The sequence below is a fragment of the Nymphalis io genome, chromosome 23 (assembly GCF_905147045.1).
Source record: "Nymphalis io chromosome 23, ilAglIoxx1.1, whole genome shotgun sequence".
NCBI classification, from domain to species: Eukaryota; Metazoa; Arthropoda; class Insecta; order Lepidoptera; family Nymphalidae; genus Nymphalis; species Nymphalis io.
Genome location: NC_065910.1, coordinates 8,358,511 through 8,379,885, shown reverse-complemented (window position 1 = coordinate 8,379,885; position 21,375 = coordinate 8,358,511). Strand labels below are relative to the sequence as shown.

Genomic DNA, 21,375 nt, shown 5'->3' with positions numbered 1-21,375 from the left:
CCTAGGTACAGCTGCAAAAACGTAAAACATAAATCCACGATTTCGTAAGATGTGAATCAAACGCATATTTGAAATTAATTTTAAAATTATTGTATAGGATTACATCTGCCGGGTTTCGTTAGTTAAGATTAAAACTTATAAAAGGGAACATGAAAAGACGTAGACGTAAAAAAACTATACATCGTGTCTCGATAGCGATCGTTCAGAATAAGCCTGCAAGGGAAAGTCGACGTTATATCGAAATTCAACTCGCGAGGTTAGAGCTCTTCCGCGCATCCCAATCATTATAAACATGAAAATCAATTTCGTACTTGTATACCTTTGACAGGGATCCTACACTAAACATACAAACATACAGACAAAAATATCCCTTGGCTTAATTTATATAACGGTCATTATCCTTTGTAGATAAATCGATTTCGTTTGCGGATGAGGTACTTACATCAATTTGCGTAATTATATAATAATTAGATATACAATAATATAACACGCGGATACGTTTGTGTTGAAATCGATTTGGAGTAGATAGCGTTCGCTAAATTAATAATAATCAAGAGTAAGTTGTCGGTGTAATTGTTATTAACTTGATTAATTAATACGTTATTATTAATGTAGCATAATTTACATTTATATTAAGTTGGTCAAAAAAATACATATCAATTTAAAATCTTTGGTTGGAATATCATAATGATTTTCGTTGAAAAGATAAATTTATATACATTTTTTAATTGTAATTATTTTTTTTAAATACATTTGTTCATTTAATTAAATACCCATACTTATGATATCCTGACTGATTTTGGTGATGACAGTCTTTCTTAAGGAAGATTTTACAATTACGATTTTAGCTTTGTGCAAGTTCGTCTGGGAAGGTACCACCCACTCATCATATGTTCTACCGCAAAACAGCAGTACTTGGTATTGTTGTGTTCCGGTTTGAAGGGTGAGTGAGCCAGTCACAGGCACAAGGGACATAACATCTTAGTTCCCAAGGTTAGTGGCGCATTGGTGATGTAAGCGATAGTTAACATTTCTTCCAACGCCATTGTCTATGCGCGTTAGTGACCACTTACCATAAGGTGGCCCATATGCTCGTCCGCCTTCCTATTCTATAAAAAAAAAGATTCGCCAACTGTGTAGGTCGCAGAACACATAATAATACACTCTCTATTCCTTCACTCTCATAGGCCGATGGGACTGTAAATCCGTTCTCCTAATACTGCTACATGAATAAATAAATTTGATTAGCTTATTTAGTTTTGATTTGACACATGATTGTTTTTACCTACAAGCGATGCGTTATAAATATAAAATATAATTATCGAAAAAAAAAACTCGCCATATTTCTTTTGCCGGTTTTTCTTTAGACTTCTTGAAATGGCGGCAAATCTCAGGAGATATTAGCCAACTGTGCAGTGTCCTGCATGTATTATAGTGCACAAGTGGTGCGCAATCACAGGTGCACTTTCATTGCGTTTACTCTTATAACCCGGTGGAACGGCAATCAGACACAACCAGAAAGGGTCCAGGTGCAGGACCATCGGCATTACGTGCTTTCCGAACCACGGAAATGTACACACTTCGAACTTCCAGACTCCTGACTGCTGATAATCTTCGACAGAAAAACTTTTTATTGGCTCGACTTGGGGTTCGAACCCAGAACTGCGGGATATGCGGCCTCATATCTAGCCATTAGATCGACGAGACAGTCAAGACAGTACTACTATAACTTATATAGTTTATATAAAGATTTTCAATTTCTTTTATCTTATTTGACCTTAGATATTAAATAGGTATTTATAAATAAAAACAAAGCTGTTCACAGTCAAAAAGTTTTTTAAAAGTAAAAAACAGATAAATTACAACATACTAAAAACTTATAAGGCTCTGAACAGCTGTAAAGTTTATTTAAATAAAATATATTAGTGAAAAATATGCACAAATGAATATAATTCGTAAAATTGTAACACATTATTATTACCCACTAAAGCGTAACTCCTCCACTAAGCATAAATATTAATGTTGTGAATACTAAAGCACTTAAGCGGTGTGTACATTGTTGTGAGTAGCATTTGTTTCTAAGGTGGGCTAGGGGGGTTACGTCACTCAGTATCGAGTTGTTCATTCTTTTTCAATTACATACTAACTGATTTTTTTGCAAGCCACCCCTAAATCATTTAAACGGGACTAAAGAATTTGTTAAACCTTATATTTCAAACGCCAGAATATTAGGTAATTATTTTGGTCTATCAAATAAGTTTAGGCTGTATACAGTTGTTAATTTTGGAACAAAAAATTAATTGCAAATAGAATATTAATATTTGGAAGGGATTAGACAGGGACACGAAAGGGAGTTAGTGGCGCCATTTTCATTTGTAGCCCATATAAAAATAACCAATGGAACTACAAATATTTTAATTATAATTCGGTTAATTCGGTACACTAATACAAAACCTTAAGAATTTTTTTAAAAATACCTTCAAATAAGTCACGCTTCAATGGAAAAATGTACAAAAATGCCTTAACAAACTTCCCTGATCATATAGCAGGCAGGCAGTTGAACAGTAAACATGAGTTGGATGTAACTCACGGGACAGGGAAATTGTCAAAACTATAATATATTCTGCTTTCATATTACATAATTGAATTGTTAAAAAAGTTTAGACACGATTTGTCTTTGACATATTACAATCATTGGTTAGATCTGGTTAAGGCTAAGCCGGAAAATGACAACTTATCCGGTTTATATATTTATTTCTTGATGTTAATGCAATCAAGGGTTCATCCATAAGTATTGTCAATCGAATATAATAGTACTTTTCAAGACCACTTGACATGAAACGTGAAAAATACGCGTATCTAGGAGGGGGGGCTGGGTACGCGTATTTTCACGTTTTAATGGACTTCCCCTTAGTATGTTACGAATAGCCTATTCCAATCAAAGTAGAAATAAACAAATCTCAAATTGCATATCCATTCATCCATTTTTTATGTATCTTTTACGATTATATATCTTTATTTATAATACATCACTATTCCACTTAACTAATTATATCAAATTTAATTTTACTTTCAAGATTCCGATAACAACAACGCCATTTTTTCACGAATCCATAATGAATACTGTACATTATTCAAGATCTCGTCCAATGTTTGTTTATCACAACTCCTTGTGATTGGAAAAGGCTTATGAATTGAATGGTTACTAAATAAGACAAAAAATATTTATGCAAAATATAGAAATTTAATTTGAAATAAATAAAATGACTTAACAATAATCCGCGACTTACTATATAGTATTTTTTTCTCATTCAACGTGTATTTACTTTTTTATTAATTTATATAATTTATGATTATAACGTTCACTCGATAACGATAATAACGCATATAAGTAATGCAAATATTAGTCTAGCGTCGATTCTAAGGATGTTGTATAAAGTCTAAATACAATAATGTTACAATACTACAATAAAATACGGATCTTATACAATTATACAGGTATTATCCTTCGGCATTGCTTATGAAATTTCAATTTAAGTAATTTCATGGACCGATTATAATACACCTAACAATATTTATACTAAATGGTCAATGATTTTAAAAAACTTTAAAAACTCGCCTACTAAATATAAGTCGGTTATTGCATTTTTTTTTATATGTATAGGAATTTACTTTTTTCTTTTTTAAAGATTTTCAAAACCTTGACTATGATTAAGGCATATTACGATAAAAGCATAATATATATGTATACCAAACAGCCGATTCCTAGTTGCTATGAATACATGTAATGAATATTAAAAGAAAAAAAAAATACAAGAAATTATTTTATCTGCATCAATAATATACATATATATTTTTAAAGTAATTACGCCATTTAGGAGTTCAATTTGTATCACTAAGAAAAAGATAAAGGCGTAAAATAAAATAAAAAATAGTTGAACGCAAAGCGATAAAATGCTTTTTTTATAAATGGCAGATCTTTATTCAGAATCATATTATAGTTGCGTTCAATTTTCTTGTAAAATTATTTCAAAAATCGCTTAACATTCCGATCAAATTATAATTACATTAAAAAAAAACAATAATATTGTAATTGTACAGATAATATATTTCTATTGAACGCAGATTATATCACGGATGACAGCTTAAAAAATACATAAAGTCGAAACCTATGTGGCCCAGGATTTGAGAAGTGCAAAATCTTTGTCATCCTCTGAAAAAAAAATGTATTAATATAATAATGTATTACAAAGAACAATTAATACAATAAAAACAACACAAGGCCAAGAAAAAATATTTAAAAGATTTAAATTAGAAATTTATATACTTTTTTCAAAATGTCGACGTAAGCCATTTTATATCATACTAATATTATAGAGTTTGTCACGTTTTGTTGTTAAATTTTGTCTTTTCTTTTCAGTTTCACGCAATAACTACTAATCAGATTGATATGGTATTTTCACATTATTTTTAACATTTTTTATATTTTCGAAAACATTAATTAATATGCCGATTTATTTGTCAGTTAAAACTATAAAAGCTACGCAAAACTATATATGAAAGATTTGTAGACTTACAAAAAGTCTACAGAAAAGTGACACCGAATGTCTTCATTCATACATGGATCTTTATATTATTTAATTATCAAAATATAATAATTAGTATGAATATATATAACATATTAATTCTGATCATTAAGAAAGTTGTCACATAAATGTGATCTTTCATGACATGAAAGAACATTTTTTTTTTAATTATAAACATTATTGTAACTCGACGTTGAAGAATGTAAAATTTTTCGTTTTTAGTTATTTGAGTATGTTATACATGCATGTCCGAAACTCTGATGCTAATTATTTTTATCTTGCCATGTCTAATTAATAAAATATGATTCTTTAATGATTTGACTAACCAATGCACTACTTCGAAGGATGTTATTTTAAAAAAAAAACAGTAAAATAAATAAACCAAATGTGTGTGTGTAAACACAAGTGTCCAATGGAACGACAAATCTGAGACAAAAGAAAGGAATTACAGCGCAGGATCTTTTAACGACACAAACACTACCAACTTCCAGACTGCACGCTGCTAGCATCTCACCTCTGGATAAATGAGGCAGTAAAAAAAAACATACAGGGTTGAACCAAAATGAATGAGATAAGGGATGATGATTATAATGTTAGTCTGTCTAAAAATTATCACAACCCTATTAATATATGTATACATAATATTACATTGCAGTATAAAGTTATTAAAGGTAATAAATATTCTCACCGTCAGACTTGCTTGGTTTAGATTTCGCAGGCACGGGTTCAGTAGATGGTACCTCTGGAAGGCTGTCTGAAGGTACGTTGATACCAATCATCTCCTTGTCAAGTTCCTCCTGTAAAAACATTTTATCGTTCACCATTCTAACACCTAGTACGAATAAAATACTTTTACCTTGTTTAAAATTCACGTTTTTATCAAGTTATAAAATAAATATATAAAAACAGAGCAGTTTACCGAGAATAATTGCAAGAATCAAGGTGAAGAAGACTATGGATTCAAATCCAGATAAGTACTCCTGATATAATAGTGAAATAAATTCTAAAACTTCTTAAATAAGGCCTTTGTGTAACACTTGGACATTAATGAGATTGTTAAGTCACAACTTTGACAGTTTTGACATTTACTATAAATTGTTGTTTTATCGTTATTGTGTAACTTCCACCCGCGTGTGAAGGGGGGGTAGGTGTTAGGTAGCCTGTGTTAAATCAGATTATAAGCTATGTCTATTACAATTTTTATACAAAACCATCCAGCTGTTTTTGCTCTATTAAGTAACAAACATCGAAACATACAAACTTTCAATATTAGTAGGATATCTTACCTGTTCTAATTCTTCCAGTTCACGTTCAAGTTCATCCTCATCAATGTCATTAGAGAAGGCGACATTGTTGCTAATAGCGTCCGTTATCTCCCGAGATATATCATGCTGTTCAGCTATATCGTCCATTATATCGTGAACTTTGTCTACATCTCTGTAACACAATTTTTAAAAAGAATTAATAACAATGATTACTAAGTTATATAAATTTATCAACCATGCTAAATTTATGGAATAATTTAATTGTATCAAGTAACTTAGTAATTGAATGAATAATTGAAGCTTAATTATAAAAAAATTCAAAGCGCTTATTGTTCTTTTTAAATAATGTTTACTGTTAGTCTTCCACTACTTCTCTCAAATAAAGAGATTGATAGATTCTTTTTTATTAACAGCAGGTACAAAATGCTTAACAAAACAATCTTACTATAGAACTCCACTCAACTACAAATATATGTATTTCAATTTCAAGTAATTCATATACTGCCCAACACTGGAATTAGTAAGTCAATAGAAATTAGTATGTATAATACTAACATATCCTTGTGTGCCAGTTTCATGGCATTGGCTGCTTCTTTCATTGTGTTGAGAACTTGGGCATTGGTATTTGCACCTTCAAGTGCCTCCCTCTGTGCTTCAATTTGGGTAAGTGTACCATCAATCTGTGTTAATTGCTTCTCATACCGCTTCTTACGTTTTAATGCAGCAATTGCCGCTGGAGAAAGAAGAATTCAATCATTATAAAGCCAATTAAATCGTCTATATTTCTTATTATTCAGTATTAATGTCCTCCTAATGACATTTCTGTACAAACAGAAAAAGCAATTTACAAAAAAAAAATATTGTACATAAATTATTTATACTTTTGTTTTGTATATAAGTGACTCATTATTGATACTGTCACTCTTTGTATACAGTCATCAAAAACATTAGAAGTTTATGATGAAGAAAAATTAAGTAAAGTATCACTCTAATGTACTCTTAACTATATTTGGTTTAAAATTATCTGAATTAAGAATTAGATTTAATCTAAGAACGCGTTAGTAACAAGGTCAAGACGTCAACAATGGATGTAGCGATATGTAAGACATACACTTACACAACAAAATATAACTTTAGTTTCAATGCACGTATTCACTCACCTCTTTTGTTCTTAGTACCATTTTTCCTAGCTGTTTGTATTTCTACCTCAATCTTTCTCTCTAAAAATTCTTGCTTTTTGATCAGCAACTCTTCAGTTTCACGTAACTTTTGTATAGCTTCATGAGTCGTTGGACCCTTCTCTTCTTTTTTCCCTCCAAATAATTTGCCGAGAAAACTCATTTTTCTTTAATTGCATACAATTATCAACCTGTACTCTTATTTAATATTGCGAATAACACTTATTATGCGTAGAAAAACAAAATTGCATATTATTCCTATTCGCTTCTTTTAGAAGTATGCGTCATCCATAATTGTCAATTGTCATGTTTTGCACCTAATCATTTGTTAGAATGAATCAGATAAAAGAAAATACTCCTATTGCGCATACTTTTGTTATAACTTACAGAACATTTATAATATTTTTATTAAGTAACATTACTTTAAAATTAAAACAAATGTTTTTATGTAAAATTAATGAAAATATAATGAAAATATTTTTAATAATTAAGTAAATATTCAGAACGCACCATAAGCAAGAAAACAGATCCCACAAATTTGAAGTATATTCGGATACAAGTACTTGTGAAAAATAATTTACAATCACTGTCTCTTTAATAAATGAAATTACATTTTAAATCAATAAATTTACATATATATAATGGGTTATATTGACATTTAAGTAAAATAACATATTATAATGTTTATATATATATATATATATATATATATATATATATATATATATATATATATATATATATATAAACATTATAATATGTTATTTTATATATTTTGATAAAATAAACGATGTGCTTAATATATATATATATATATATTAAGCACATCGTTTATTTTATCAAAAGTTTTTTAAGACCAGGTAGTACAATCCGATTTGTAGATTAATCATCAGCTGGCTATATCTGTTAGTTGTCATGTCAAATTGTTGTCAAAATAAAATTACAAGTTTTATAGTTGCAGGGCCCGGCTGATTATAATTAATTTGATTATATTTAAAAACATTACTTAACTATAAAACTAAATCGGTAAATAAGATCATTATAATTAAAATGGTTCGTGTAATAACTCAAGAAACGTATGATGAAGTTGTTAAGGAAAATATTAAAGAATTTGATATGACTACTGAAGAGGCAATTAAAGAAGCTGTAGCACAGTTTGAGGCACAGGTATCCATTCAAATTTTATTTTTTCTGGACTAAAACTTGTAAATAAACGTCAATTTTGTATATTGAAATAAAAATTAAATAAACCTTTTTCTCACATAAGTTTTTTAATATTTTGATTCTATAATCAACTATTCACTATTTTATGACATCAAGAAAGATCACTTAATAACATTTATTTGTTAACTATTCATCTAACATTTATATCTAATAATTTTCTTTTATTCCAGGGTGTAGATCTTTCAAATATCATAAAAGACCTCGCTTTGAGTTCTGGAGACAATCATCTAATCAGTATAACTGTGGAAAAGCTTAAAGAAATTTGCCAGAAAAACTATGATAATCTTATTTTATCCGAATTAGATACATTGATGGTATGTTTTTATTTCTTTACATAGACTACTACTTTTATTTGGTGGTAGGGTATTGTGTAAGACTGTCTGGGTACAATCCATCCACATATCACAAATTCTACGACCAAACAGCAATACATAGTATTATTGTGTTCTGGTTTGTTGAGTGAGTGAGCCAGTGTAATTGCAGGCACATGGGATAAACCATTTAAGTTCCCAAAGTTGCTGGTGCGTGTGCAATGTAAGGAAATATTAAAATTTCTTACAGCTCCAATGAGTGCTGGTGATCAATGCCATCAGGTGCTCATTTACCCATTCTCCATAAAAAAATTACTATTTAGTTTTAAATAAACTGTAATCATATTGAACCATAACAAGAATTACTCACGGTAAGTTATCTGTTTATAATTCATCTTGTGCTTTTCGGTGAAGGAAAACATCGTGAGGAAACCTGCATGTATCTAATTTCATCGAAATTCTGCCACATGTGTATTCCACATACCCGCAATGGAGCAGCGTGGTGGAATAAGCTCCAAACCTTCTCCTCAAAAAGGGAGAGGAGGCCTTAGCCCAGCAGTGGGACATATACAGGCTGTTACTTACTTAAGTTATCTGTTATACAAAAATTCTCTATTTAATACATTCCACCATATGTGTTGAGCTAAAAATGCACTAATATATTTCATATGTCACTTTCAAAAGGGCGAAAAGTACAAAATTAAAAGTAGTTTTTAATAAATTAAAGAACCATGACACAGTCACACTGCAATACAAAGTAGTAAGAGTAAAAACAATATACATATTCAAGCAAATGATATAAAGAAGAAAACATAATGTTTTACTTTTAGACGAGAGTAGCTTATTATTTATTTTTTTACTTTTAGGCAGAATGCAAAAAAGATATAGCTCATAGGATAAGAGCTGGGAAAGAAGGTGCCTATGAGATTCTAATTGATTTATTAGAAACAAAATTTAAAATGTACACAGAGGAAAAAAATCAGCAAAATGAATTGTTTGTTACTAAGGCTTTAAAGAGCTTGACAATTTTAATGGACATGCAGCCTGATTTACTTGATAACAAAGGCATGGATATAATGAAGAGGTATATTTTACTTGCTGTATAATATAATATGTTTCAATTCCTGAAAAGTTTTTGTACAAAATTCTTCTCAGTAAAAAAAAGGCCTCAATCATTATTCTAAATTAATGTATCTACTAGTTAAGGCCTGGTATGAATTGCTTAATTCTATCATGTATATAACAATCACATGTAACACACTAAGAGATTCCCCATATATGTTATTATATTAAAAGTTCAATATGATTAATGTTGTGTGAAAGCATAGAATACATAAAATATGTACAGTAAGTAGTAGCAACAGCCTGTGAATGTCCCACTGCTGGGCTAAGGCCTCTTCTCCCTTTTTGAGGAGAAGGTTTGGAGCCACGCTGCTCCAATGCGGCTTGGTGGAATACACATGTGGCAGAATTTCAGTGAAATTAGACACATGCATGTTTCCTCATGATGTTTTCCTTCGCCGTCAAGGACAAGATGAATTATAACCACAAATTAAGCACATGAAAATTCAGGGGAATGTGCCTGGGGTATAACCCACGATCATCTGTTAAGATTCACGCATTCTTACCACTGGGCCATCTCGGCTTTAAAAATAATTTTAAAAATATGTGCAATAATTAGTAATTATACTTGAACCCTTACACTTGAGGTGAAATTTTTCGCACCTTTTTGATGCACAATAACAATTCTGACAAATTCGTTGTTAAAAAAATATATTTTTGTATCCATTTTTTTAACAATGTTTATTTATTTTTATACGAAATAATACTGCTTTTTATACACATTATCACTGTTTTGTTTAATAAAATATAAATAAAAAATATATAATAAAATTATATATGTTTTTGCTTTACAATAAAGTGTATTTGCATTGTGTGACTCAAAATCCATTGATATTAAATATATAAGTATAATTAAAATAACATCTATGTTCTTTAGTATTTTAGATACTGCAGATAATGAAAATATTTTCATAGCCACATTGCAATGGATCAGTATATGCTGTCTCAGACATGAAATGAATAGGCAAGGGATATTTGCTAAAAATATCACTGCAAATTTGAAAGAATTACTGAAGAAAAAAGAAAACAAAAAGGTATCTATGTATATATGTAAATAAGCAGAAATAATATTTCAGTACCTTTTTCTAGTCAATTTGTCACTTAAATTTCCTTTTTAATTTTTTTTTTTGGTGGTGGTAAAGTTGTACACTTTAAACTTTAGTGTTGTCATTAAAAAAATTGAAAATTCGCTATTTAGCTAAGCTAAGTAATATAATATAATCTGATTGCCATTTTAAATTTAAAGTACTGATAGAAAAACATAATTTTTGTACGGAAATATCTAAACTAACTGAGTTACAAGTTGAACATATAAATATATTTCAGTTGTTAAGTGAAACATTGCTAGTAATAAGAAGATTAACACTCGACGATGACATACGTGTGGAGTTCGGCAAAGCGCACGAACACGCGAGGGACTTGGGCGTCAATCTTCTAGAATCATTAGATGATTTGTTAAATGGTAATTTGTTTTTTATTTCAGTGTAATTTATTGATATTAAAATGATCGTTTTGAATTATTTTGTTTCAAAAACATGTTTATAAAATTATGTCTACTCTAATGAAATCCGAAGCCGAGGTGGTCCTGTGACTAGAAGTTACAAGTCGAATTAATTTATGATTACGGGTTCAAATCCGGACAAGCACTATCGAGGATATCAAATACGAGAAGATAGGAGGCCTTAGCTAAGGTTAAGCTACCCGGTACGATTGCAATGCACAAAGTCCCACCTCTCCCTCCGCCTGCCCGCAGAGCACAGGCGGGCGCCGCTGGTGGGCGAGCTGCTGCAGACGCAGACGGCGCTGCTGGTGCGGCACGAGCTGTGCGCGCGCGTGCGGCCCGCGCTGGCGGCGCTGCTGGCCGACAACTACGACGACGCCGCCGTGGCCGCGCCCGCCGCCCGCCTGTGAGTCGCGCTTATACACTCGAAGTTAACCTAACCAGCTGTACTCAACCTGCGGCCCGCCGTGCTTATTTAGTTGAACTGGTGGTAGAGCATTGTGCAAGCTCGTCTGGGTAGGTACCACCAACTCATCAGATATTCTACCGCAAAACAGCAATACTTGATATTGTTGTGTTCCGGTTTGAAGGGTGAGTGAGCCAGCGTAATTACAGGCACAAGGGACATAACATCTTAGTTCCCAAGGTTGGTGGCGCATTTGTGATGTAAGCGATGGTTAGCATTTCTAACAATACCAATGTCTATGGGCGTTGGTGACCACTTACCTTAAATATGAGATTGGTGGTTGGTGACCACTTACATCAGGTGGCCCATATGCTCGCCCGCCTACCTATTCTATATATAAAAAAAAAATCACCTGATATTGCTTTATTTTCAACAATTTTAAATTTCCAAGTTTTTATTAACATCTAAATAATTTGATATAAACAACTGCTTGTAACCACGAACACTGCAAAGTGTTTGATATTTCCTAACGAGCTACTCTAAGGGTGGACGTATGAACTCGGAAAGGCTCAAATTTCAACTATAAGGCAAACACCAATTACACAATCACGAAAAAGTCAATTACGTAGAATTGTGTTCTACCCGAACTCGAGTGGTTAGCAAATGTCATCGAAATTATATAATACAAAAGAAAACCAATAAAAATAAATATAAAGTAAAATAAATAAAAACAAAGCGTTTCTTTGTTAAAGTTAATATATTTTTACTTCAAAGTACATGCATTCGCACAATGAAGCAACAAAGTGTTGCGCCCCGCACACACAAGGGTGTAGAGAGCGGCGGAAGGAGAAAATGCAAATTAAAACATCGTGTGGAAAACATCGTTGTGCTTATAATTCATTACCATTCTTAAAACGCATATAAATAATTAAAAACCACACAACTTCTCCGCTGATTGGAAGTGCGATCTCAGAAACAAACACCTTTCGTTATCGATATGCAACGATTTCATCTTGACGATGATCTCGTTTTCAATTTTCGATCGTTCGTGTATTAATTCGGCTCTCAATTTCTCAGTTTCCAAAGATCTATTTTGCAATAGACTCATACTATCGTTCAAGTCCCTTATCTCCTCGATCAGTCCAATCAATGAACCTTCTCTACAATTTTCTACGTTCGGTCTGCGGTTCTTAATGTTTAATCTCGTTTGCGCGACCTGGATCCTCTGTATCACTTTCAACGTTTCCTCGTGTAATGTCTGCAATATATTCTCTGTTTCCACGATCTTCGCAAGCGTCAGTTGCAATTGATTCTCTAGTTCTTTCTTTACTTGTTCGGTGCGAGCTATTCTATCACTTAAGGCCTTGTTGACCCTTATATCTTGTGAGCGTAAATCCCGTGCTGAATTTATCAAAACAGCATCGACTCTTTCTCTCAATTCCTTGGATCTGTCTATAGCGTTTTTAAATTGTTCTAACGCTGTGACTGTATGTTGTTCCCACGATTGAACGTTGGATTGTCCCTCAGAGAGTCTCGTCGCACCAGCTGAGTCTTTGACGTTAACCGATTTAGTTTCCAAATCTGCATTATAGCTTTCATACTTAAATGCCAAATATTTATTACTCCAATCATTTTCAAGTGTGTTTTTCGCAGCAACGTTCATTTTTAGTTGAATTTCTATGTCCCTTAGCATATCTCTGTGTAATCTCTTAATGTTATCTATGAGAACGGACTCGTTGAATAGTTCGTCTTGTGGTTCGTCATAGACCATATCAGATTGCATTCTATTACGTCTGATTTGCAAACATTCGTCAGCGATGTACTCGGGAATATTCAAAACGTCCATAGCATTCTTTAATTGTTGTCTCAAAGCTTCTAATATATTGATTTCGGCATCAATATCTTGTATAGCTCTCTCAAGTTCAGATTTCCAGTAGTTGATATGCCTAAATCTATGTTTTAATTGTTCAGTACTGTCACAGAAATCATTGCAAGAAGTCTGATTTACTTTAACAATGCAGTTCTTTGTTGTAGACGTGTTTTTATCGGTTACACCAATTATATCGCCTTTTAGTGCTTTTTTGTTGTGTCTGTCCCAACTTTCGATTGTTGTCAAACCGAAATTGTTGCCTCCGAATGAAAGATAATCCCCGTTTCGTATTGATGACATCTTCGAGTATTTTTTGTTAGCGCTTCTTGAGTTTTAATTTGATTATCGATTTAATGCATTTTATGTATCCATGGCGGGTTGTCTTAGAAACAGAACTTGTTAGCAAACTTTGAATAACGCAGGATCATAATAAAATATTAGCCTTTAATCATATTTAAAAGCCGAGATGGCCTAGTGGTTAGAACGCGTGAATCTTAACCGATGATCGTGGGTTCAAAACCGGGCAACACCACTGAATTTTCATGTGCTTAATTTGTGTTTATAATTCATCTCGTGCTTGACGATGAAGGAAAACATCGTGAGGAAACCTGCATGTGTCTAATTTAATTGAAATTCTGTCACATGTTTATTCTACCAACCTGCATTGGAGCAGCGTGGTGGAATACGTTCCAAACTTTCTCCTCAAAAAGGGAGAGGAGGCCTTAGCCCAGCAGTGGGACATTAACAGGCTGTTGCATATTTATATTTAATATTGATGCGTTGATTGCTATTTACTGGTGGTAGGGCTTTGTGCAAGCTCGTCTGGGTAGGTACCACCCACTCATCAGATATTCTACCGCAAAACAGCAATACTTGATATTGTTGTGTTCCGGTTTGAAGGATGAGTGAGCCAGTGTAATTACAGGCACAAGGGACATAAAATCTTAGTTCCCAAGGTTGGTGGCGCATTGGCTATAAGCGATGGTTGACATTTCTTACAATGCCAATGTCTAAGGGCGCTTGGTGACCACTTACCATCAGGTGGCCCATATGCTCGTCCACCATCCTATTCTATAAAAAAAAAAAAAATATGGGTACACGGTAGAGGCCAACTGAGACTTCGAGCGTCAGGCAAGTAAGCGTAAGATTAGTTATTTACACGACAATTCTCGTAAGTCAAGATACTCACAAGACTCTAAACGATTTTTTAAAAAGTAATAAATTGACATTTATAATCGTTTCTTCGTTTTTGTGAATACACATACAACTATTAATCCGATTGTTATGAAAATTTCATATTATAATGTTTATAGGTTTAGAACGGATAAAGGTGTATTATTTGTGTATGTGATTTATGCAATATGTTTACGTAGCCAAGAAAACAAAGCAAAATATTGCTTTGTTGCCTCGATACTTATTTTATTGAAGCTCAATATTAACAATAAAAGAAAATTAATGGATTTAACCTCTCATATCAATTGCGAAGTTAAAATGGATAGCTATTGATTTGATTTCTGAATTTTCAATTCTCAGGATAACAGCATTGGCTGGTAATGACGATGTGAAACGCCAGATAGTTAAAACCGGCGTCGTTCCTATCATTGTGTCGCTGCTGAAGAGACATAACGTAAGTATTAACAAATTTATTCCTCTATGTGTCCTGCCGAGCCGAGATGGCCCAGTGGTAAGAACGCGTGAATCTTAACCGATGATCGTGGGTTCAAACCCGGACAAGCACCACCGAATTTTCATGTGCTTAATTTGTGATTATAATTCATCTCGTGCTTGACGGTGAAGGAAAACATCGTGAGGAAACCTGCATGTGTCTGATTTCACTAAAATTCTGCCACATGTGTATTTCACCAATCCGCATTGGAGCAGCGTGGTGGAATAAGCTCCAAACCTTCTCCTCAAAAAGGGAGAGGAGGCCTTAGCCCAGCAGTGGGACATTCACGGGCTGTTACTGTATGTGTCCTGACGAATTTCGGCCACGGCAGTCATTCTCTAAGGATAAAAGCCAATTGCGCATATGGGTCGGCTGACCGACACGGGCAGAGAGTACGGGCTAGTATAAGATTATTAGGTTTTTTCTTTCAAGAAATTCTTATTAGTCGCCAGTATTTTGGGATTTACGATCCTGTGCGTGAGATCTTGTGCGAGAGAGAATTAAGGATGCACTTGCGTTTTTACGCACGCAATTGCATTATAACATGTCTGATCTTGATTATATAATAATAATAAAATTATTTAATTCTACCAAACAGGGCTCATAAATACAAATAAATAGTAAGAAGACAAAAATTACAATAATAATATTTATGGGTAATTATTATTGGTTGTCTCTTTTAAGGACTGCCGCCGTCAGCCGTGACCGAAATCGATCAGAATGAATTCATCAAAAAACATCCTGGATATTATTTGATTGTTCACATTTTGGTTTTGAAAATCTATAAAACAGGTCGATACAATAACTTTCAAAGGTGATGGGACTTTAGTAGTAGACCACAAAGGTCTCCAAATGTCCCACTACTACAGGTACAGACCTCTTCTCTTGATGTTTTGGAGTTGATTCCACGCTGTTTCATTGCGGATTGTTGAAAACACGTGCCAGATTTTTATTCGACACATGCAGGTTTCACCACGAAGTTTCCTTTCATCCTCTAGTGCGAGATGAATAAAAAAAAATTAAACATATAAAAATTAAGCTAAATTTGACGTTTTCTAACTACAGGGACATCTCAACTCCTGTTTTGCTAATTTAAATGAATAAAAAGACATATAACTTTTACTTTTTAGGGTAATCCGACAACAACAGCATCAATACTAAGGTGTATTTCGGCTTTGTGTCTGCGTGAAGCGTCGCACGGGAAAATGTTCATGGAGAACGGCGCCGCGGAGGCGATAGTGGAGTCCCTCGCGATACACCCAGACGTCGCTGCAGTGCAGGTCAGTTCCGGGGATAATCAAAGGCGTTTCAAAAAAATATCTGTATACTGATTTATTATATATAGGAGCCGTAAGTTTTTGTAAAAAAAATAAAAAAACCGCATCAGGCAATAAAGAATACGCTAACCGTTATCATCGCAAACCCGAAAGCAAACAAAATATACACACTTTTTAATATACGTATGCATTAAAACTTATATATAACTCTCGCTCATCTCGATGTAATAATTTTAACCAATAAGAGAGTAAAAAAAATCTAAAAAAATTTTAAATGTGCTGGGAAGTGAAAATATTAGTATATTTATTTATAATAGCTTTATTATTTAAGCATAGAGACCAATAATTTTGTTACAATAATTACACATTTAATACATTCATAATCACACATTAATAATATTACATAATATAAATTAATAATTAGAATTATAGTAATGATAATAATAATAAAAAGGAAATAAAATTAATTAAAAAAATAACAATTGAAATACATAATAATTATATTAATGTCATTAAAAAAAAACAATAAAAATATATGATAAAAGTTTAAGCATAATTATGTATGAGGCACATAAACCAGAGTATTGCAGACTTCTGGATCATCCGCCTCGTCATATAACCGTTCACGTAATTCGCAATAATCATTAGAATAGTGTTGTGACTGTCTAATACTACGTATAAAAGAAGCAGATCTTTTGCTCATGATCGCATAAAAATCACCTGTGCGTGCTTGTGCAAACATTTCTGAAGCACTACAGAATCGAAGCAGACCCAACAGTATCCTAAACCCATTATTATGTTGAACATGAAGAGCATTGAGCGATTTTTGAGTGTAGGATGTCCAAAGACTTCGAGTCGAAAGCTTGGCAGTACGCCTTAAATAGAGTAATTTTGGCAAGTTCAGTACAGCGCGCAAACCTTTTAGCCATCATATTAAACCTAATAGCCAATGTCTCAATTCTATGTCAACATGATGTTTGAGGTTGTCTGTTATATAATAACCTAAGTATTACGCGAGCTGGTTCTCGATGTCACCGCCTAACTGTGACATCGATTCCATCGCGCACAAAGAAATTTGGCAACTCCTTTCTTTGTCGCACTACCAAAAAATGGAATTCCTTACCAGCTCACGTGTTCCCCTCCTCTTACAACCCGGGTTCCTTCAAACGAGGCGTGAAGAGGCATCTTGCGGGCCGGCAAGGCGGGGACGGCTAGTACAGAACATTCTTCCCGACTGAACTGGCAGTCGTCGCGTTTGGACTCTTCTACCACTTACCATCAGGTGGAGTAGAGTCATTTGCCATCCCGGCGCATATAAAAAAAAAATCTTAACGTGTGCTTTAAGCACATTATAGAAGCCTCAGTTGACAGTTTTCGTCTAAAACCGAGTTGAGTATCATGTAAATCAAAGTCCTCAAAAAAAGAAAACTAATTAATAAATGATAATTTCTGCAACGCCGTCCACCAGGTCGAACTATACCAATGTACCATATAAGTGTATTTGGATAATACACAAAAATATATCGAAATCGGTCGAGTCATTAATTTAGCAGAACTACCAGTTTTCTTCCCAGTTGCTATCGCCCAAGCTTGTCTGTGAGATACCGCTGCAATCGAATACACGGCCATTGTGCATTATTCCTTTTCTCTGCTTCTATAATGTCATCTGTTTTTAATTCGCAATAAAGTATATGTAAATAGTTTTAAAAAAAATAATTCCAGAAAAACGGTTGCTGGGCTGTCCGCAACATGGTGGCGAGATATCGCGACCATAACGCGAAGTTTCTCGAACTGGGCATCGAAGACGCACTCAACAAGGCGTACGAGAAGTTCGGTCACGATTTCGGATTCGACATCAAGTCGGCGCTCCGTGACCTCGAGTGCGACGTTAAGTTCGACGAGCAATGGAAGGGAAAGGGGGTGCAAATAGAGCAATAAAAACATCAGTTCCATACACTCAGTGCTGACAAGCGTACAATTATTATAATTTGACATTAGATGTGCAATTGCATAGCAATAAATATTCTACTGATAAATAAAATTTATAATTGTGTGTTGTAATGTAAACAGAAATTTTAGTTTAGTTTTGTTATTGAAAGTATTTTAAATAATGTATAATTTATTTTTATATAGTAAACGAAAAAAAGTAATCTCACGGCCAATGTATGTAGGCGGTGATGGCCACATACTATCAGGAGGCCCATTTGCGTATAAAAAGTAATATTTTATATAGCACTATATTCACTTTTAAACCATTCGCTACAAATTTGTTACTTAAATACAGTGAACATTGAAAAATGACTAACAATAATCAGTTTCAAGAAATTTCAAGGCCCTCTGTCATTATTTTTAGTCATCAAATTCTGTTTCACTCAAGCCAGTGATATGTATTAAATTAAAATCATTTTTCTAATAGATACATTTTTACGGAATTATTAATAGTAGTCTAATTTCAAAATGGTTGTTCAAATAACTAAATATTTCCGCTAACATGTTTATATAATGGTTTTAATAAGATTTCTTATTTATTAATAAATTACATTTAAAACAATTTTAAAAGGTTTTTTATTATAATCTTATCCCTACCTCCATCTGTTGCAAATTTTCAGCACCAAAAGCTATATTTTTAATAAAGGATACTTTTATTATACTATAAGGAGACATTTCAAAGAATTTTTATATTATACTTTACAAAAAAATTATGAAAATTACATTGATTTTTACTACTGCTAACAAAAATCGTATCGAGATATATAAAGACGTATCGTAGTAACACGATGCTTATCTGAGTGTGTGTCCTGCGCCGAAGGTCTCGTGTCGCCGCACTGGAAGGAGGGGGGGGGGGGGGGTGGGATGGCTGTAATTTCTTCATTGCAGTTTTTCAGCAGATTGACTGTGGTGGAAATATTTAAGCAAAAATTTTGATTATAACTGCTTGATAAATATTTTTTTATTAAATAATACATAAATGAAATCTTGCTCAAAATCCATTGACTGAATCAAGGGCATTACAAAAGTGAAACACTACACACTGATCGATATTTCTTCCAATAAAAAACAGTTTTATTTAAAAGAAAATTATGTAAGAGGGGTCAACGGGATTGTTTGTCATTTATTTTTTTAAATGACACATGAAAACGCTCTTCTTAAAATAAACTATTTATTTCAATTATTTTTTATACATATATTAATCAATACATGAAAATATATGATAAAAATTTACAAGTACGATAATAAAATACATAAAAAATTTCCAACATTGTATACATATATGAAAATCCAAAAATTGTACGGTAAGAAAAATCGTAAATTTTCATTTTTAAATATCGTCATACGACATAAAGGAAATAGTTGAATGTAATTTTATAATAAATACATAAATATAATATAAATGTTTACATACATATAAATGAAAAACATTCTTATTATTACAGATACATTAAACATTTAATAAATGTGAATAATTTTCGTTTAGAAATAATTCAGATTGAAAATACACACACAGATTATTTCAAGTATTCAATTTTTATACAAGTCACAATTTATAATCTATTGTATGTAGTCAATACATTTTTAACAAACATTAATATTAGGATTTTTGTTAATTTGTGAAAAATAACTGGTAACTATGTTTGCCGGTTCTCGGTAAAATGTAGAATCCGAACCGGTTTTAGGTTTACATTAAACTTAATTCTATGTCATAATGCTTCAAACTTATTCTACTTGATTAATTGAACAAAGAATCTTTAGATTTTGTGGTGCTATTATAAGCGACCCGTTCGTGAGCCGAATACCACCTTCCGCAACGTTCATTTGTACCAAGTACATAAGATAACTCACCGCTTTTACAACATTAACAATAAACATTTTGCACCAATGCAAGTCTTTTTTAAATAATTTTAAAAGGCATCGATATAATTCTAAGAAAATGCGAAATATAAAATCCGAATGAGGATTTCCAATAATTCAAATTTTAACCGACTTCAAAAGAAGAGGTTATCTTCGATGCGCGTGTTTCTTATCTTATAAAGTGACAGGTAATTTTTCCTACCAATCAACTTTAATATGATTTAATGAAATAAATTTGTCAGAATAAAGATAATCGATTTATATAAAAAAATACTACAAACGTTGTAAATATTATAATATTCCACTGGTTTTCATATTTATTAGGGAATTATAAAAAATTATAGCTATTGCCTTTTTAGATTTGTTTACTATACTCAATACGATTCTTGCTCAAATATTTTCCGTGCTCAAATGGGCAAAGACATCGGTTGAACAGTACAGAAGTTGATGTGATACAGAGCCATCTAGTGGCGAGTTACTAAGTTTAATAGTATGAAAACCTCCAAAAAAAAATATGTTTGGTAATCGGTCAAGTATATCGAGATAAAATTGCATGGAATTTTCATCGTCAAAAAAAAGGCAAAGCACGTTTTGATTGGAAGATTATGTGCAATTGAACATTGTGCAATTAAAAATCACAGTCCTTTGATTCCAAATATAATTAAATTATTTTGAAATTGGAATGTGCAAAATTTCTTTAGTGTAAAATCACAAAAATAATATTCCTTTGCGATACTGTATGAAACAGACGATTGAGATTTCCTTGCAATTAATATCATACGTTAAATGTCATACGTTAAATTATAATAACATGGCATATAACTTGCCAGTAACACTGGGACATGAGTAAAAAAATAAAAAAATAACTATTCATAAAACATAATCAAGTAACTTAAGATATTAAAAACAAAAATACTTCTACAGCACGATATATTACCTACTAGGAATTTTTTGTACTTCAAATTGTAAAATAAATTACAACATATTTTATAAAAAAAAAAATTAAAGCGCCGGCTATCTCAGTACATGTGACAGAAGTCCTTTTTATTTGAGTCAGAATCGTTTCATTCAATCGTTACATATATAAAATGGAAACAAAATCGATCTTGAAAAGTTACTC

General features: G+C 32.5%; 3 protein-coding genes across 3 annotated transcripts; 1 reads left to right on the top strand and 2 right to left on the bottom strand.

Annotated features, from left to right (window-relative positions):
- Positions 1-4,087: 4,087 nt before the first annotated feature.
- LOC126777587 (charged multivesicular body protein 4c) lies at positions 4,088-7,362 on the bottom strand. Its single transcript, XM_050500656.1, has 5 exons — positions 7,012-7,362; positions 6,407-6,584; positions 5,873-6,023; positions 5,275-5,383; positions 4,088-4,213 (listed from the first exon to the last, which is right to left on the bottom strand). Exons 1-5 carry the CDS (start codon positions 7,190-7,192, stop codon positions 4,170-4,172), a joined length of 663 nt encoding a protein of 220 aa, XP_050356613.1. The 5' UTR covers positions 7,193-7,362; the 3' UTR covers positions 4,088-4,169.
- A 606-nt stretch (positions 7,363-7,968) lies between these two features.
- Positions 7,969-18,887, top strand: LOC126777529 (armadillo repeat-containing protein 6 homolog). The gene is made up of 9 exons (XM_050500575.1): positions 7,969-8,196; positions 8,424-8,567; positions 9,431-9,648; positions 10,564-10,720; positions 11,013-11,148; positions 11,440-11,593; positions 14,997-15,090; positions 16,260-16,409; positions 18,129-18,887. The coding sequence occupies exons 1-9, from the start codon at positions 8,080-8,082 to the stop codon at positions 18,342-18,344; spliced, it is 1,386 nt and encodes a 461-aa protein (XP_050356532.1). The 5' UTR covers positions 7,969-8,079; the 3' UTR covers positions 18,345-18,887.
- On the bottom strand, positions 12,482-13,763 carry LOC126777545 (tektin-4-like). The gene has a single exon (XM_050500603.1). The coding sequence runs from the start codon at positions 13,761-13,763 to the stop codon at positions 12,522-12,524; it is 1,242 nt and encodes a 413-aa protein (XP_050356560.1). The 3' UTR covers positions 12,482-12,521.
- Positions 18,888-21,375: the final 2,488 nt, after the last annotated feature.